A 15,348-nucleotide genomic window follows, 5' to 3' on the forward strand; every position below is an offset into this window, starting at 1 on the left:
AAGAAGGAGGAGGAGGAGGAGGAGGAGGAGAAGAAGAAGAAGGTGGTGGTGGTGGTGGTGGTGGAGGAGGAGGAGGAGAAGGAAATGAAGGAGAAGAAGGAGGAGCAGGAAGGGGAAGAGGGAGAAGGAGAAGAAAAAGAAGAAGAAGAAGAAGAAGAAGAAGAAGAGGGAGGAGGAGGAGGAGGAGGAGGAGGAGGAACCAGAAGGAGCAGGATAGGGAGACTGATTGAATCTTTAATGGGTAAAGAATTAGGCGCAGTAAAGGCCTTTTTACAGCTCTGCCCATTCAACGACACAAAAAATAAAAATAAAGAAATAAAATGAAATAAGATAATAAGAGCGACGAATAAGAATAGTACGTGAAATAGTCCATTAAAAAATAACAAAGCAATGAAAAGAACAATTGTTACATTATCACCTACGTATGTGCGCGCGCGAGTGCGCGTGCATATTCACACACACACACACACGCACAAGCACACACATAATAAAACAAGCAAACAAAGATATACGTACACATTCACGCCCCCCCCACACCCCCCGAACACACACACACACACACACGCGCACACACATAATAAAACAAACAAACAAAGACATACGTACACATTCACGACGGGCGCAATAGCCGAGTGGTTAAAGCGTTGGACTTTCAATCTGAGGGTCCCGGGTTCGAATCACGGTGACGGCGCCTGGTGGGTTAAGGGTGGAGATTTTTACGATCTCCCAGGTCAACATATGTGCAGACCTGCTATTGCCTGAACCCCCTTCGTGTGTATATGCAAGCAGAAGATCAAATACGGACGTTAAAGATCCTGTAATCCATGTCAGCGTTCGGTGGGTTATGGAAACAAGAACATACCCAGCATGCACACCCCCGAAAGCGGAGTATGGCTGCCTACATGGCGGGGTAAAAACGGTCATACACGTAAAATCCCACTCGTGTGCATACGAGTGAACGTGGGAGTTGCAGCCCACGAACGCAGAAGAAGAAGAAGAAGAAGTACACATTCACGCCCACACACACACACACACATACACGCACGCACGCATTTACTGTTCAATTACTAGCACGATCACACATACATTCAACTTTTCATTCATCATGGCATGGCAGCTAGAGGACTGAGTACAAGCTAGTATTTGAAAAAGACCGCGAGTAGGTTAATCAAAAGTATCGAATAGAAATATTTTCATGTTAGACTTAAAGACAGATATGGTTGGAATATGACATGTTTTTGGCAGCATGTTCCATTCTATGCTTCCATTAAATGAGAGACTCATCTTAAGTAAATCAATTTTAGGTGTTGGGACAATAGCTCTGTCTGATTTACGTTGGGACTGGAAACAAAATAATGATTTTAAATACTGTGGGCATACGTTATGAACAATTTTATGCATAAGAATCAATGTGTTATATCTTATAAGTAGATGAACAGGTAATATTTGAAGTTCTTTGTACATATTGTGCACAGATCCGCCTGGCTAATCATCTTAATGGCACGTTTTTGTAAAGAGTAAAAAGGCTTTTGATATAGAAAGAGGATATTTATCCCAAATAATCGAGCAATAGCTGAGTCGAGACTGGATATAAGCAAAGTAAAACACACGTCTAGAATGATTATCAAGAAAGTGTTTGATCTGTGACAACTAGAAGACACTAGATGATATTTGTTTTATAAGGCACTGAATGTGTTCCTGCCACGAAAATTTTGACCAATAATAATGCCTAATGGCATATGCTTAGTAACTTGTTCAATGATATTGTCTTTATATTTTACGTTCAGTTGTGTTTCTTTCATGTTCTGTCTTTTCTGACGAGGACAAATTAACATGCATTCTGCCTTTTCAGAGTGCACGACCATATCATTAGCATCACACCACTTTTCGACAGATTTCATGCTGACATTCAGATGATAACTAATTTCGTCAACATTGTGACTAGCAATATTGTATTGATGTATCATAAGCAAATAAATCACATATTGCATGTTGGATTGATAAAGGTAGATCATTGATATACAAGGAAAATAAGATAGGGCCTAGAACTCCCCTTGGGACATGCCTTTGGAAGAAATAATGCCACGTGAACAGACAGATCGAATACGGTTTTCTAGTTAAGACATAAGAAACAATAACCAGTTATCGTCAATACCATAATATTTCAATTTTTTAAGCAATATTTCGTGATTGGTTAAGTCAAACGCTTTTGTGAAATCAAGGAATATCACACCAACCGCCTTGCTGTTATTGATATCACGCAGCCATGAATCAGTTATTCTACATAAAGCGGTCTCACAAGAATGGTGCTGTCGAAATCCTGATTGATTAGTATATAGAAGCTGATATTTTTCAATGAAAGATGTAAGGCAGAGGTGTACATGACGTTCTAGAACTTTAGAGACAGAAGACAACAATGTGACTGGTTTTTTATGCATTGGAATAACTTTTGCATTTTAAACTCTTCTGGAAATTTTTTTTTTTGATAAACAAAGATTGAAGAGATAAGTTAGAGAATCAGCAATATAAGGTGGACATATTTTAAATATTTCTGGGCTGATGCCATCTCTTTAGAGATACTAAATGAGTTAAGACTTCATGAATATACATTAATGGAACAGAAAACTTTTTTTTTTATATCTTTATTGTGACATAAGTTTTCTAAAATGCTGAAATTAAAAAAAGTATGTGTATCGTCTTGTGCGATTAATTTGCTTCCAAGAAGAAGATGAAGGAGACGGAGGAGGAGGAGGAGGAGGAAGATGAGGAGGAGGAGTAAGAGGAACGAGAAGGAGAAGAAGAAGAAGAAGAAGAAGAAGAAGAAGAAGAAGAAGAAGAAGAAGAAGAAGAAGAAGAAGAAGAAGAAGAAGAAGAAGAAACACATAGAACTTTTTGAAACTGTCAAACATTCGTGTGCGTGTGGTGTGTGGGTGGTTGCGGGCGGGTGCTGGGTGGGGAGGGGGGGAGGGGAAGTTTCCGATTTGCACTTTAAATTTCAACCCGCATTTTCCATCGCAGACGCTGATTTGCCTTACGAGAGTCCCACGTGAAACTTGGTCCGTTTATCTATTCTGATATTTGCATCAACTTTTAAATTCAGTACACACAAAAGAGAAGCATTATCTTTATTTAACAGAGTTCACTTTTGTTGTATTTGCTGTTAAGTGACAGGGCAAGTAGCGGTGTTGAAGCTAGACAAGTAGACACACAGACAAAATGAACACACAGACCGGCAAAATGAAACAGACAAAGTGGGAGCAGACAGACACACAGGCAGGCAAAATGGAGACAGACGGGCAGGCAGACAGACAGACAGACAGACCGACCGACCGACCGCTCACGAAATTGTAGATGACAACTGTTGATGAAGGTGAAGTGACGCAGATACAGACAGGCAGGCAGGCAGACAGACAGACACGCAGAGAGGTTAACAGAGAGACAGACAGCCAGACAGACTATCTCCCCCATCTCTCTCTCCCCCCATCTCTCACATCCCCATCTATCAATATCTCACTCTCCCCCCCTCTCTCTCTCCCACCCCCCTCTCTCTCTCTCTCACACACACTCTCGCTCTCTCTCTGTGTCCCCATCTCTCTCTCCATCTCTCTCTCCTCACACACACACACTCTCCCTCTCTCCCCATCTCTCTCACTCACCTCCGCCCTCTGTAGATGACAGGGTTGAGGGCACCGTTGAAGTAAAAGAGACACAGACAGACAGACAGACAGGTAACAGACAGACAGACAGGCAGACAGACTGACCGCTCACGAAGTTGTAGATGACAACTGTTGATGAAGCTGAAGTGACGGAGATACAGACAGACAGACATGCAGACAGCCAGGTCAACAGAGAGACAGGCAGCCAGACAGACTACCTCCCCCATCTCTCTCTCTCCCTTCTCTCACATCCCCATCTATCAATATCTCACTCTCCCCACCCCCCTCCGGCCTCTCTCTCTCCTCACACACACACTCTCACTCTCTCTGTGTCCCCATATCTCTCCCCATCTCTCTCTCACTCACCTCCGCCCTCTGTAGATGACAGGGTTGAGGGCACCGTTGAAGTAAAAGAGACACAGACAGGCAGACAGACAGGCAGGCAAACAGACACGCAGACAGGTTAACAGAGAGACAGACAGGCAGACAGACTCTCTCCCCCATCTCTCACTTTCTCTCCCTCTGTCACCTCCCCATCTATCACTATCTCACTCTCCCCCCCCCTCTCTCTCTCCTCACACACACACACTCACTCTCTGTCCCCATCTCTCTCTCACTCACCTCCGCCCTCTGTAAATGACAGGGTTGAGGGCACCACTGAAGTAAAAGAGACACAGACAGGCAGACAGACAGGCAGGCAGACAGACAGGCAGGCAAACAGACACGCAGACAGGTTAACAGAGAGACAGACAGGCAGACAGACTCTCTCCCCCATCTCTCACTTTCTCTCCCTCTGTCACCTCCCCATCTATCACTATCTCACTCTCCCCCCCTCTCTCTCTCCTCACACACACACTCTCACTCTCTGTCTCCATCTCTCTTTCCATCTCTCTCTCACTCACCTCCGCCCTCTGTAGATGACAGGGTTGAGGGCACCGTTGAAGTAAAAGAGACACAGACAGACAGACAGACAGGTTAACAGACAGACAGACAGACAGACAGACTGACCGCTCATGAAGTTGTAGATGACAGGGTTGAGAGCGCTGTTCAAGTGATAGAGACACAGACAGACAGGCTGACAGACTCTCTCCCCCATCTCTCACTTTCTCTCCCTCTGTCACCTCCCCATCTATCACTATCTCACTCTCCCCCCCCCCTCTCTCTCTCCTCACACACACACTCTCACTCTCTCTCCCCATCTCTCTCTCACTCACCTCCGCCCTCTGTAGATGACAGGGCTGAGGGCACCATTGAAGTAAAAGAGACACAGACAGACAGACAGACAGACAGACAGACAGACAGACAGACAGACAGACAGACAGACTGACCGCTCATGAAGTTGTAGATGACAGGGTTGAGGGCGCTGTTGAAGTAGGGGAGCCAGTGAGAGATGAGAGCCTGCACGATGGCGGCATCCCCCTCCAGCTGCAGCACTTGGAAATATCTGATGTCACGCACGCGCATACACACACACGCACGCACGTACACACACACACACACGCACGTACACACACGCACACACACACACACGCACGCACGTACACACACACGCGCACGCACGCACACGCAGACACACACACACACAATTATGTTGTGATAATTTTTCTCTATCTACACACACACACACACACAGATCGCATAGTTTACAACTGACTATAATTATTCAAAAACAAAACAGAACAAAACAAAACACACACACGCACCCACCCCCACCCCCCGCCGACAAACACACCCACACAAACACACATACGCACACAGGCACACACACACACACCGACACACGCACTCATACACACAAACACACACACGCACTCACACACACACACACTGATCGCATGGTTCATAACTGAACAACATCATCATCATCATCTAAAACAAACAAATAACAACAGCAATAAAAACAACAACAACAAAACAAACCAAAAACAACCACCCCCGACACACACACACACGAACCCCGCCCTCCACCCCCCAACCCATACACCCCTACCCCACACCCCTCACCTGAGGACGTTCATGAGGTGGACAGGCAGGTAGCAGATGGCGAAGACGATGACGATGGCGATGAGCATCTTGGCGGCCTTACGGCGCGAGGCCAGCTGGTCCTCGGGCAGGCGGCTGCCCCTCAGGATGCCCGTGCCCCCGTTGCTGCGGCTCCCGTTCAGCATGGGCCGCTGACCTGTCGTGGAGTGGGTGGTGGTGCGGACACGGTGAGTGTGTGAGCCAGTGAGGGGAGAGAGGTGGGGACCACAGTGTAAGAGGGAGAGCGTTGGTGAGAGATTGGGGGAAGGGCGGGGGGGAGGAGGGGGCGCGGGAGTTGGGGGGGGTGGTGGGTGAGAAAGAGGTGACAGTAAGAAAGAGAGAGAGAGAGGGAGAGAGAGAGAGAGGGATTGAGTAGAGTGAGGGAGGGAGAGAGTGAGACGGCGGCTGGGAGGTGGGAGGGGGGAGAGTGAGAGAGAGGGGAGAGAGAGAGAGAGAGAGAGAGAGAGAGAGAGAGAGATAGAGTGGGGAGAGACATATGGGAGAGAGAGAGTGACGGTGGGAGAGAGATGGGGGAGGGGAGAAAGAGGGAAGGAGGGAGGGAGAGAGATAGAGGGCGGGAGTGAGCGAGAGATGGGAGAGAGAGATGGGGAGAGATGGAGAGAGAGAGAGAGAGTGTGTGTGCGTGTGACACAGATATAGACAGAATGAGAATCAGAGATAGAGAGAGTGAGTGAGACAGAGCGAGAGAGAGTGTGTGTGTGTGAGAGAGAGTAAGAGAAAGTGAGAGAGAGAGAGAGAGACAGAGATAGAGAGTGAATGAGAGAGAGATTGAGTGAGCGAGAGAGAGACAGCGCGAGCGCGAGAGAGTGTGTAAGAGATAGAGAGATAGAGAAAATGAGTGAGTGAGTGATTGAGAGAGAGAGAGAGAGATGGGGGGGTGGGAGGGTAGAAACATTGTCATAGTCAGACGGACAGGTGGATAGAGCAAGCTCACACGCGCGCGCGCACCACAGATGAAACAGAGAGAGAGAGAGAGAGAGAGAGAGAGAGGGAGAGGGGGAGAGCACCACTAATCTCTTCCTAAAGATATACGCACACACAGCTAATAATTAAAAACAACATTGTGTACTACTACCAATAATGAATAATGATGATAAATACAACAACAACAAAACCAACACACCATGGGGAAGGTAAAACCGGCTAGGTCTTATATACCACAATATTTTTCAGCATTTCAGTTCTAAGAAATATAGTACTTTCAGGTAAGGGGCATTTTAAGTTCTAAGAAATAAAGCACTTTCAGGTAAGGGACATTTAAGTTCACAGAAAATATAGCACTTTCAGGCAAGAGACATTTTAGTTAAAAGAAAACATAGTACTTTCAGGAAAGGGATATTTAAGTTCTAAGAAAATATAGTACTATCAGGTAAGGGGCATTAAGTTCTAAGAAAATACAGTACTTTCAGGTAGGGGACAACTAAGTTAAAAACAATATAGTACTTTCAGTTAAAGGGCATTTAATGCACAGAAAATATCGTACTTTCAGGTAAGAGACATTTAGTTCACAGAAAATATAGTACTTTCAGGTAAGAGACATTTTAATTAAAAGAAAATTTAGTATTTTCGGAAAAAGGACATTTAAGTTCGAAGAAAATATAACACTTTCAGGTACGGGACATTTAAGTTCCAAGAAATGAAGTACTTTCAGGAAAGGGACATTTAAGTTCTAAGAAAATAAAGTACTTTCAGGTAAGGGACATTCAAGTTCTAAGACAATATGGTACTTTCAGACAAAGGACATTTAGGTTCAAAGAAAATATAGTACTTTCAGGTAAAGGACATTTCAGTTATGAGAAATAAAGTACTTTCAGGGAAGGGACATTTAAGTTTTTACAAAAAATAAAGTACTTTCAGGGAAGAGATGAATACTAGCGCACTCGTCCTGGCGGTATTATGTCAGATATGTCTTGTGAAATGTACGCCTACACTGTGATAGACGTGCACTGCCAGAAAGTTTGGTTTTTGATGTAGTCATGTCCATGTTGTTGCTGCCCATACTGTGTTGATTACGTTGCTGATTTTTACCTTAAAGTTCCTTGGGATGGAACACCATCAGAGTCGTGTGAAAATCTTGTGAGGAGAATTGGAGTGGAATTTTGTTAAATGTCCCGTCGTGTTTTAAAGAATTAAATTTCACACTATTTTGAATGTCATCTTTTATAATGAAAGATTAGACGGAGCGGGGGTGGGGGTGGGGGTGGGGGTGGGGTGACTTGGTGGAAACAATGTAGAAGGAGGGTAGAATGATCAGAATTGCACACACACAAAAAAAATTGTTTGAGTTATTTCATTCTCACGTGTAGTAAACTTTTTCGTTCATTCAATCATGCAGGTGGGTTCAAGATGGAGGTGCTTTTGCAAAGCACGTAAAGTCGATATACACACCCCCCTTCCCACCCATTCCCCCCCGCCCCACTACCCCTCCATCCCTCCCTTCTCACACTCACGCGCTGGCGAACGCACGTCTTTATGCCCCAAAACACGAGGCTGTGGAAACAGGAACCAGTCTTTAATCATGCCATCCACTCAGGGCGCATCACGTTTTCCACACTCAGGTTCCCCATATGCGTTTCCTCCCCAGTGTCATTGTGCATGCTGCTCTCTCTCTCTCTCTCTCTCTCTCTCTCCTGGGGGTTCTTGGCGTCTCAAAAGTCTCACATTGCCCCAAACGATAGCAGTCACGAGTCTCACCGAAACACATTTCTGCCCTTCAAAATGGCCGGCCGGGGAACCCCGAAACAGGAAATCATCGAAATTTGACGGGCTTAAACTGAGCGTTGCTAACAGATGGCTCTAAGTGCTGCAGCCTTGGGGGCTGGCTGCCCTTTGGGAACACATCCCAACGCCGACTGTCCTTAAAAAAAACACGAAACCATCTTGACCGAGAGAGCGCGGATTTAATTCGGGCAAAACCACTCTCCTCTATAATCATTTTTAGCCCAGTCCTCTGCTGCTCTGGTGGTCATAGTCGGACACGACTGACTGTAATACACTGTTGTATCCTTGTTGGGTGAACAACGTTTCATCCAGAATCAGAGCCAACAGCCGGAGGTTGGTTTGGGATGGAGGTGACGGGTGCGGCGGTCAAATGATTGGAGCGCTGGCCGGATTCTCGGCCGAGTTTCCCCGAGTTCGAATCCCGTCGCATCTGGTGGGCTAAGGGTGTAGATTTTTGTTTCCGATCTCCCAGGTTAACATATGTTTTGACCTGTTAGTGCCTAAACCCCATTTGTGTGTATGCATACACACGCAGAAGATCAAACACGCACGTTAAAGATCCTGTTATCCGTGTCAACGATCGGTGGTTTATGGAAACAAGAACATTCCCAGCATGCACACCGCTGAAAACTGAGTATGGCTGCCTACATGTCGGGGTAAATAAACAAAACACGTCATACACGTAATATGTTACACGCCTTTATCTATCTATCTAATCTCTCTCTGTGTGTGTGTGTGTGTGTGTGTGTGCGTGCTGCACACGCGACCTCACTTTATCTATAATCTCATCCAAAAAATTCATCTAAAATTATTCCAGCGGAAGACACGTGCTGTTGGGAGCTACGGGACAAACGTGACAGAGAGGCACGTGATGATCGTGAGAAACGTGATAACACGAGACGTCCTTACGCACAGAGTGACGTCAGGTATTCTTTCTCTCTTTCTCTCTGTGAACTTATTTGTCCATTGTGCACAAATGCTTAGAAGAAAACGAATTGCGTCTTATGGTTTGTTGTCCAAAGTTATGTGAACTTATGGTTTTACCCCAGAAATATTAATATCAGCCTAGAACTATGTTTAAACTAATACTGCTTATGACGTCACATCGAGGAGAAGAAGTCAGAAAGTTTGCAACTTATTCATACAAAGCTTTCAAAATCCGGTCATTTAGTTGTACCTGATCATCGATTTGTGTATTGTTTCGTTCTATTGTATCACATACTGTATGTCTTGTAATATTTTCGAAATAAGTTTACACACCACCTCTTCGTTCGGGGCTGAGGCCTTTTTTTTAATAAACCATCCGAATCCGATTACCACCCCCCCTCCCCCCGCCGTCTCCCTGCTCTCTCTCCATTTCCAGAAACAAAAACGTAATTTTTTTTTACAGAAACTTTCTCTATGCCACGGCCCCCCTCCCCCTCTCCTATTAGCAGCAACAACGACATTAATTCTTTAAACAGTAAATTTGATTAAAAAAAAAAGAAAATAGAAAAAAAAGCCCAAAACAAAACGCATCGCTTTCTATAAACTTGACACTCCAAACTCATTTCTTTTTCTTTATATCATCGCGAAGCACTAACTTTCACAGCGATAGCGTCCGTCAAAGGCAAGAAGATTTAGTGGCACAGCTCACAACGCGGTCGATTCATTTCAATGGGGTGGCCCAATACAGTTATATTCTCCAGCCATAAAACACGGTGTTTCTTGCACAACGAATGGGGAGCGGTGTGGCGGCTATTTCAATCACGTCACTTCCGGGATAACCCTGGCCAGAAAGAAACTGCCTGCAATCACGAAACGTTGCCACCCCCCACGCCCCCACCTACCCCCCCAAGCCCCCTACTTCCCAAAAGCAAATTATAGGTAAAAAAAAACCGGCCAATATATATCATGATTCCATTTGCACTTACTTAATTCATTCATTCATTCATCTATTTCTTCCTTCCTTTATTTATTCATTTAATTATTTATTGGTTAGCTAAGCATAATGAATGCACGTGATATAGAAAACGAAGCACAAAATCGGTGCCAATTCCGTTCATAAGGTAAAAGTACTTACGTTTTGAAAGCGTACGATAAGCATTGCAGTTAAAACGATGGCGTAATCATTCTCTAAACTTTCATGCATTATGTAAACCGTTTTCAATTCTCTTTCCTAGTTTCTTTTTTCTTTTCTCACAGCTCGGTCTCACACAAACACCACCAGAGGGCCAAGAGATATACAGCAAACTGGATTCAGTTTCCCTGCTGAACCCGTTTCAGTCATTTTTTTGGGGGGAGGAACTTCTGGCAAAAAGACAACGCGAAGTTCCAAAACCAACAACAGACAGACACAGCTGTGGCAAAGCAGCGTCGAAGAACCGGAAAGAATCCCAAAGAGGGTTTTTTTTTTCCGGGTCGTACAAAGGTATCATCGCGGTTATGTACTGGTAAATTGCTTCTCTAGAAAAAAAAAGGAGAGAAAGAAAGAAAAAAAAAAGAATAAGAAAAAAAAAGCTTGGAAGGGTCTATAATATGTTGGCAGATATAATATAAAAAAGAAAAGAAATACAAAACAGGATGTGTGCGGTTCAAAATGCACTCGCGAAGAAAGGGTACAAACCAGGTACTCCCATTATTAAAGTTCCCTCCCCTTATAGTCAACAAGGATGTTCCTCAGTTTCCCTCCACTGTTGAAACAATTAGTCAATAAATGACCCCTTAAAGTTTCCCTCTACCGTTGAAACAATTAGTCAAGTGACCCCCTTTCAGTTTCCCTCCCCTGTTGAAACAATTAGTTAGTAAGTGACCCCCTTGAGTGTTCCCTCACCTGTCGAAACAAATTTGTCAATAAGTGACCCCCTTAAAGGTTCACTCCCCTGTTGAAACAATTAGTCAACAAGTGATCCCCTCACAGTTTCCCTCCCCTGTTGAAACAATTACTCAATAAGTGACCCACTTAAAGGTTCACTCCCCTGTTGAAACAATTAGTCAACAAGTGACCCCCTTAAAGGTTCACTCCCCTGTTAAACAATTTGTCAATATGTGACCCCCTCGAAAGTTCCCTCCCATGTCTGAACACTTACAATCACCACGGAGTCGTTACAGGTAACTGAGTGAATAACACACTCACTTGAGACGCTCGGTTGAATTGTAATGTCGTTCCCGGTGAAACTTAAAAAAAAAAAATCTTTCGTGATGGAGTCGTCATCATTTAGTAAAGCGAATAACTGGAGGAAGTGAGAGCAAAGAAGAATATTCTAACTGTGGAGTGATGGCCGAGAGGTAACGCGTCCGCCTAGGAAGCGAGAGAATTTGAGCGCGCTGGTTCGAATCACGGCTCAGCCGCCGATATTTTCTCCCCCTCCACTAGACCTCGAGTGGTGGTCTGGACGCTAGTCATTCGGATGAGACGATAAACCGAGGTCCCGTGTGCAGCATGCACTTAGCGCACGCAAAAGAACCCACGGCAACAAACGGGTTGTTCCTGGCAAAATTCTGTAGGAAAATCCACTTCCATAGGAAAAACAAATAAAAGTGCACGCAGGAAAAAAATACAAAAAAATGGGTGGCGCTGTAGTATAGCGATGCGCTCTCCCTGGGGAGAGCAGCCCGAATTTCACACAGAGAAATATGTTGTGATCAAAAGAAATACAAATACAAATACTGTCAGTTTGGGTTCTCTTCAACTGGTTTCAAGAACTCATAAATACTCAGCCCTGAAATGGCACTTCAGACTGTCGGCTGGGCTGTTATGCAGCATGATTTATTTGACCAGGAAGGTTAAGTGAAGCTAGGAATTATCTTCTCTTCAAGCCAAACAAAGAGAGAGAAAGTAATAAAGCATCTAAAAAAAAATATTCGTTGACAGCCTTCCAGGAATTTTGAATCACACAAACTGCGATAACGTTTTCATCAACCTACTTTCTTATTTCGTTTAAAATAAGTCTCAGCTCAGTCGGTTATTCCCCCCACGTCCCTCACCCCCAAAATAACAAAACAACAACAACAAGAGACTACAGTGAAAACAGTCAAGGCATCTTTTCAGATACAGAACTTCTTTTCAACACCAAACTGGAAATAGTTGTCCAGGAGTGCGATATGAAGGTCACTCATTCTTCTTGATAAAGTTGTTTTTTTTTGGAGGGGCGGGGGGGAGGGGGCGGGCTTGAGAGAGAGGGTGGGGGGGGAGAGGGTATGAAGTACTGCTGCTCGCAGACTGTATTCAAAATGTCTACAAAGCAAGCACTTCTTCCCCCCACCCACCCCGCCCCCCAGGCCCCCCTTCCCCCCCTCGAAATGCTTGCTGAAGCCTACAGACACGGGAACGTTGCCACCAACCAAGAGATGTAAGCGGAATTAACAACAGCAACAGATAACGGCAACGACCACCACCAACCACCCAACCAACCAATCAGTCCATCAGACAGCATTATTATTATTTTTTATTGTTGTTGCCAGTCTTAAATCACACACAACACGCACGCGCACGCGCGCGGGCATCCTCCAAAGATCCCTGACATAAATCCCTTTCGAAGGATTTATGAATCTATCTCTTTTCACCATCTCACTTCCCGGCCCCCACCTCTCCCCTCCCCTCCTCGGTCCCTCTTCCCACCGACTCCAGACGACACCCCCCCCCCCCTCAGAAACAAAAAGAAAAAAAAAAAAGAAAAGAAAAAAAGCCCAACAGAAAGCACAGCAGATGAACCCAAGCAGCTTCAAAACAACATAATTAATCATCATTTTTTGTTGTTGTTGTGTGTTGATATCAGGCAGTGCCCTTTCCTTGCCCCTTATAAAAAAGAAAAGGAAAAAAAAAAGCCCCGAACAGTTGAAACCAACATCCTGCCATGAAATCGATCATTCGAGACATTTGTATCTGGGCAACAGAAGTGTTATCTTCAGATAAAGTTCGTCGTGTGCCTTTCCTCGCATAAACATTTGTAGAGACAAGAACAAGAACTATATTTGTAGAGACAGAACCCGGTAAAGTTCATACAAAGGAAAAAAACAAAACAAACAAAAACAACCAAAAACAAACAAAACAAAACAAAACAAAAAATCTTCCATTGATAAATTAACATTCGGGTGTTGTTTCTTTTTATAGTCTCTTTATTTCGGTAATACCCAAATCCGTCACTCTACCCCCAACCCACCCCCCTCTCCCGCCAAACAGGGAACAATTAAAAGAAAACTGTATTTATCTTTCCTTTCCCCAAAATATTTCTGAAAGACATTAAATACTTTTGTTGTTGTTGTTGTTCTTCTTCTCCTTTATTATTATTATTATTATTTTTTATATAGCAGCAACCAAATTTGATATCAGAATGTTGTAGAAACTTCAATTAAAATTCTGAAAAAGGAGAGAAGGAAGGTAGGAAGGAAGGAAGGGAAGAAGAAAGGAAGGAAGGAAGGGAGGAAAGAATGGAGGAAAAAAATAAGGAAGGAAGGAAGCAAAACACACCAGGCGAGAGGCCCCGGATGCCAAATCACGTGACCTTTACTGCGGAACTGTTGCACGTCTGCAAACTCCCTGTCGCTCCCCCATCGTTTGAGTATCCTGCCTCTCGTCTGACCCCCATCACCCCCCACCCCCTCCCCAGCCACCAATCACGCCCCCTCTCCCCTTTGATTAAAAGTAGAAGGTGTGTGTGTGTGTGTGTGTGTGTGTGTGTGGTTGTGTGTGTGTGTGTGGTGTGTGTGTGTGTGTGTGTGTGTGTGTGAGAGAGAGAGAGAGAGAGAGAGAGAGGGAGTGAGAGCAGGGCTGACGGTTTGTTGTCCAGTCCGGTAAATAGACTGCGGGCACGCCAAGACTTCATCACGGGCGAGTAGGGGAGACTTACTTCCTCTCAGCAACAATTGTGCAAAATTGGATCCATCCTAGGTTATCGGTTTTCTGCGCCGGCGTTAGGTAGTCAGCGTGGTAACCTTATTATTATTATTATTATTATCTTTTTTATATATTTTATTTTAGCACCAAACTCCGTCTCTTGCTTGTCTTTTGTGTCAAAACATCTCTGTTATAACTTTTTTTTTTTTTTTTTTTTTTTTTTTGACTCATCGCGCTGAGAGGACTCAGATGCAGTTTAACGGAAAACACGTTTAGCAGGTTGGCAGTTTAACGATACACAGCTCAACCGTGGGGAGAAAAAAACCAAACCAAACAAAAAAACCAAACAAACAAAAAAAAAAAACCGGCTTAACCCCCTTCCCCTCCAGCTCTGTGTAAATGGCAGCGTGCGTTGCTTTATTTACAACCCCCCAGGGTGAACGGTTTACGAGGCATGCTGGGCAAGGGAGTTAGCTTTGCGACATAATTAATTTTCTGGTTTCTTCACAGGTTTTACGCGGCCCACACAAGGTTTCTAGAAGGGGAAGGATTGGGAGGCGTGGGGCCGGGGGGGGGGGGGGTGGGGGGGGGGGGGGTGGGCAGGGAGTGGTATGCATGCAGCATTTAACTGTTTTTTAGAATTAAAAAAAAAATTCAAATTAAACGTCTGAAAAATGTTGTGCTGGTGTTAGATCTCGTTATGTTTGTATATATGTGTGTGTGCTTGTATAAGTAAGTGTGCGTGCGTGCGTGTGCGTGTGTGTGTGCCGTGGAAGCTGCGATACGTAGCCCAGAAATGAGTGTGTGGAGGAGGGGGAGGGTGCAGGGTAATGTGTGTGTGTGTGTGTGTGTGTGTGTGTGTGTGTGTTGGGGCTCATGTACGTTTATGTGTATTTGATTGTGCTTTCATATCTGTGAAACTGCATGTTTGTTGCATATCTGTTATGCATGTGTGTGTGTATGTGTGAATGTGTGTCTGCATGTTTTACATTTATTTGCTTATTCATCATCATTGTTGTCTTTGTTTGTGCGCTTAGAATTGTATTCATCAAGATTTTGCGCCTTATAAATATTACTACTATTATTATGTATTTATCTATTATTTTTCATTTA

The 15,348-nt window shown here is 44.4% G+C and overlaps 1 protein-coding gene across 1 annotated transcript in view; it reads right to left on the reverse strand.

The window, feature by feature from the left end:
* LOC143280277 (orexin receptor type 2-like) overlaps positions 1 to 15,348 on the reverse strand; it is a 33,988-nt gene that overhangs the window by 3,083 nt on the left and 15,557 nt on the right. The window contains exons 4-5 of the mRNA XM_076584908.1: positions 5,661 to 5,835; positions 4,985 to 5,100 (exon numbers count right to left, since the gene is read on the reverse strand). Of these exons, the coding sequence (XP_076441023.1) occupies positions 4,985 to 5,100; positions 5,661 to 5,835 (291 nt within the window). The remainder of the gene's footprint in view (positions 1 to 4,984; positions 5,101 to 5,660; positions 5,836 to 15,348) is intronic.

Source organism: Babylonia areolata, chromosome 3, assembly GCF_041734735.1.
Source record: "Babylonia areolata isolate BAREFJ2019XMU chromosome 3, ASM4173473v1, whole genome shotgun sequence".
Taxonomy (NCBI): Eukaryota; Metazoa; Mollusca; class Gastropoda; order Neogastropoda; family Buccinidae; genus Babylonia; species Babylonia areolata.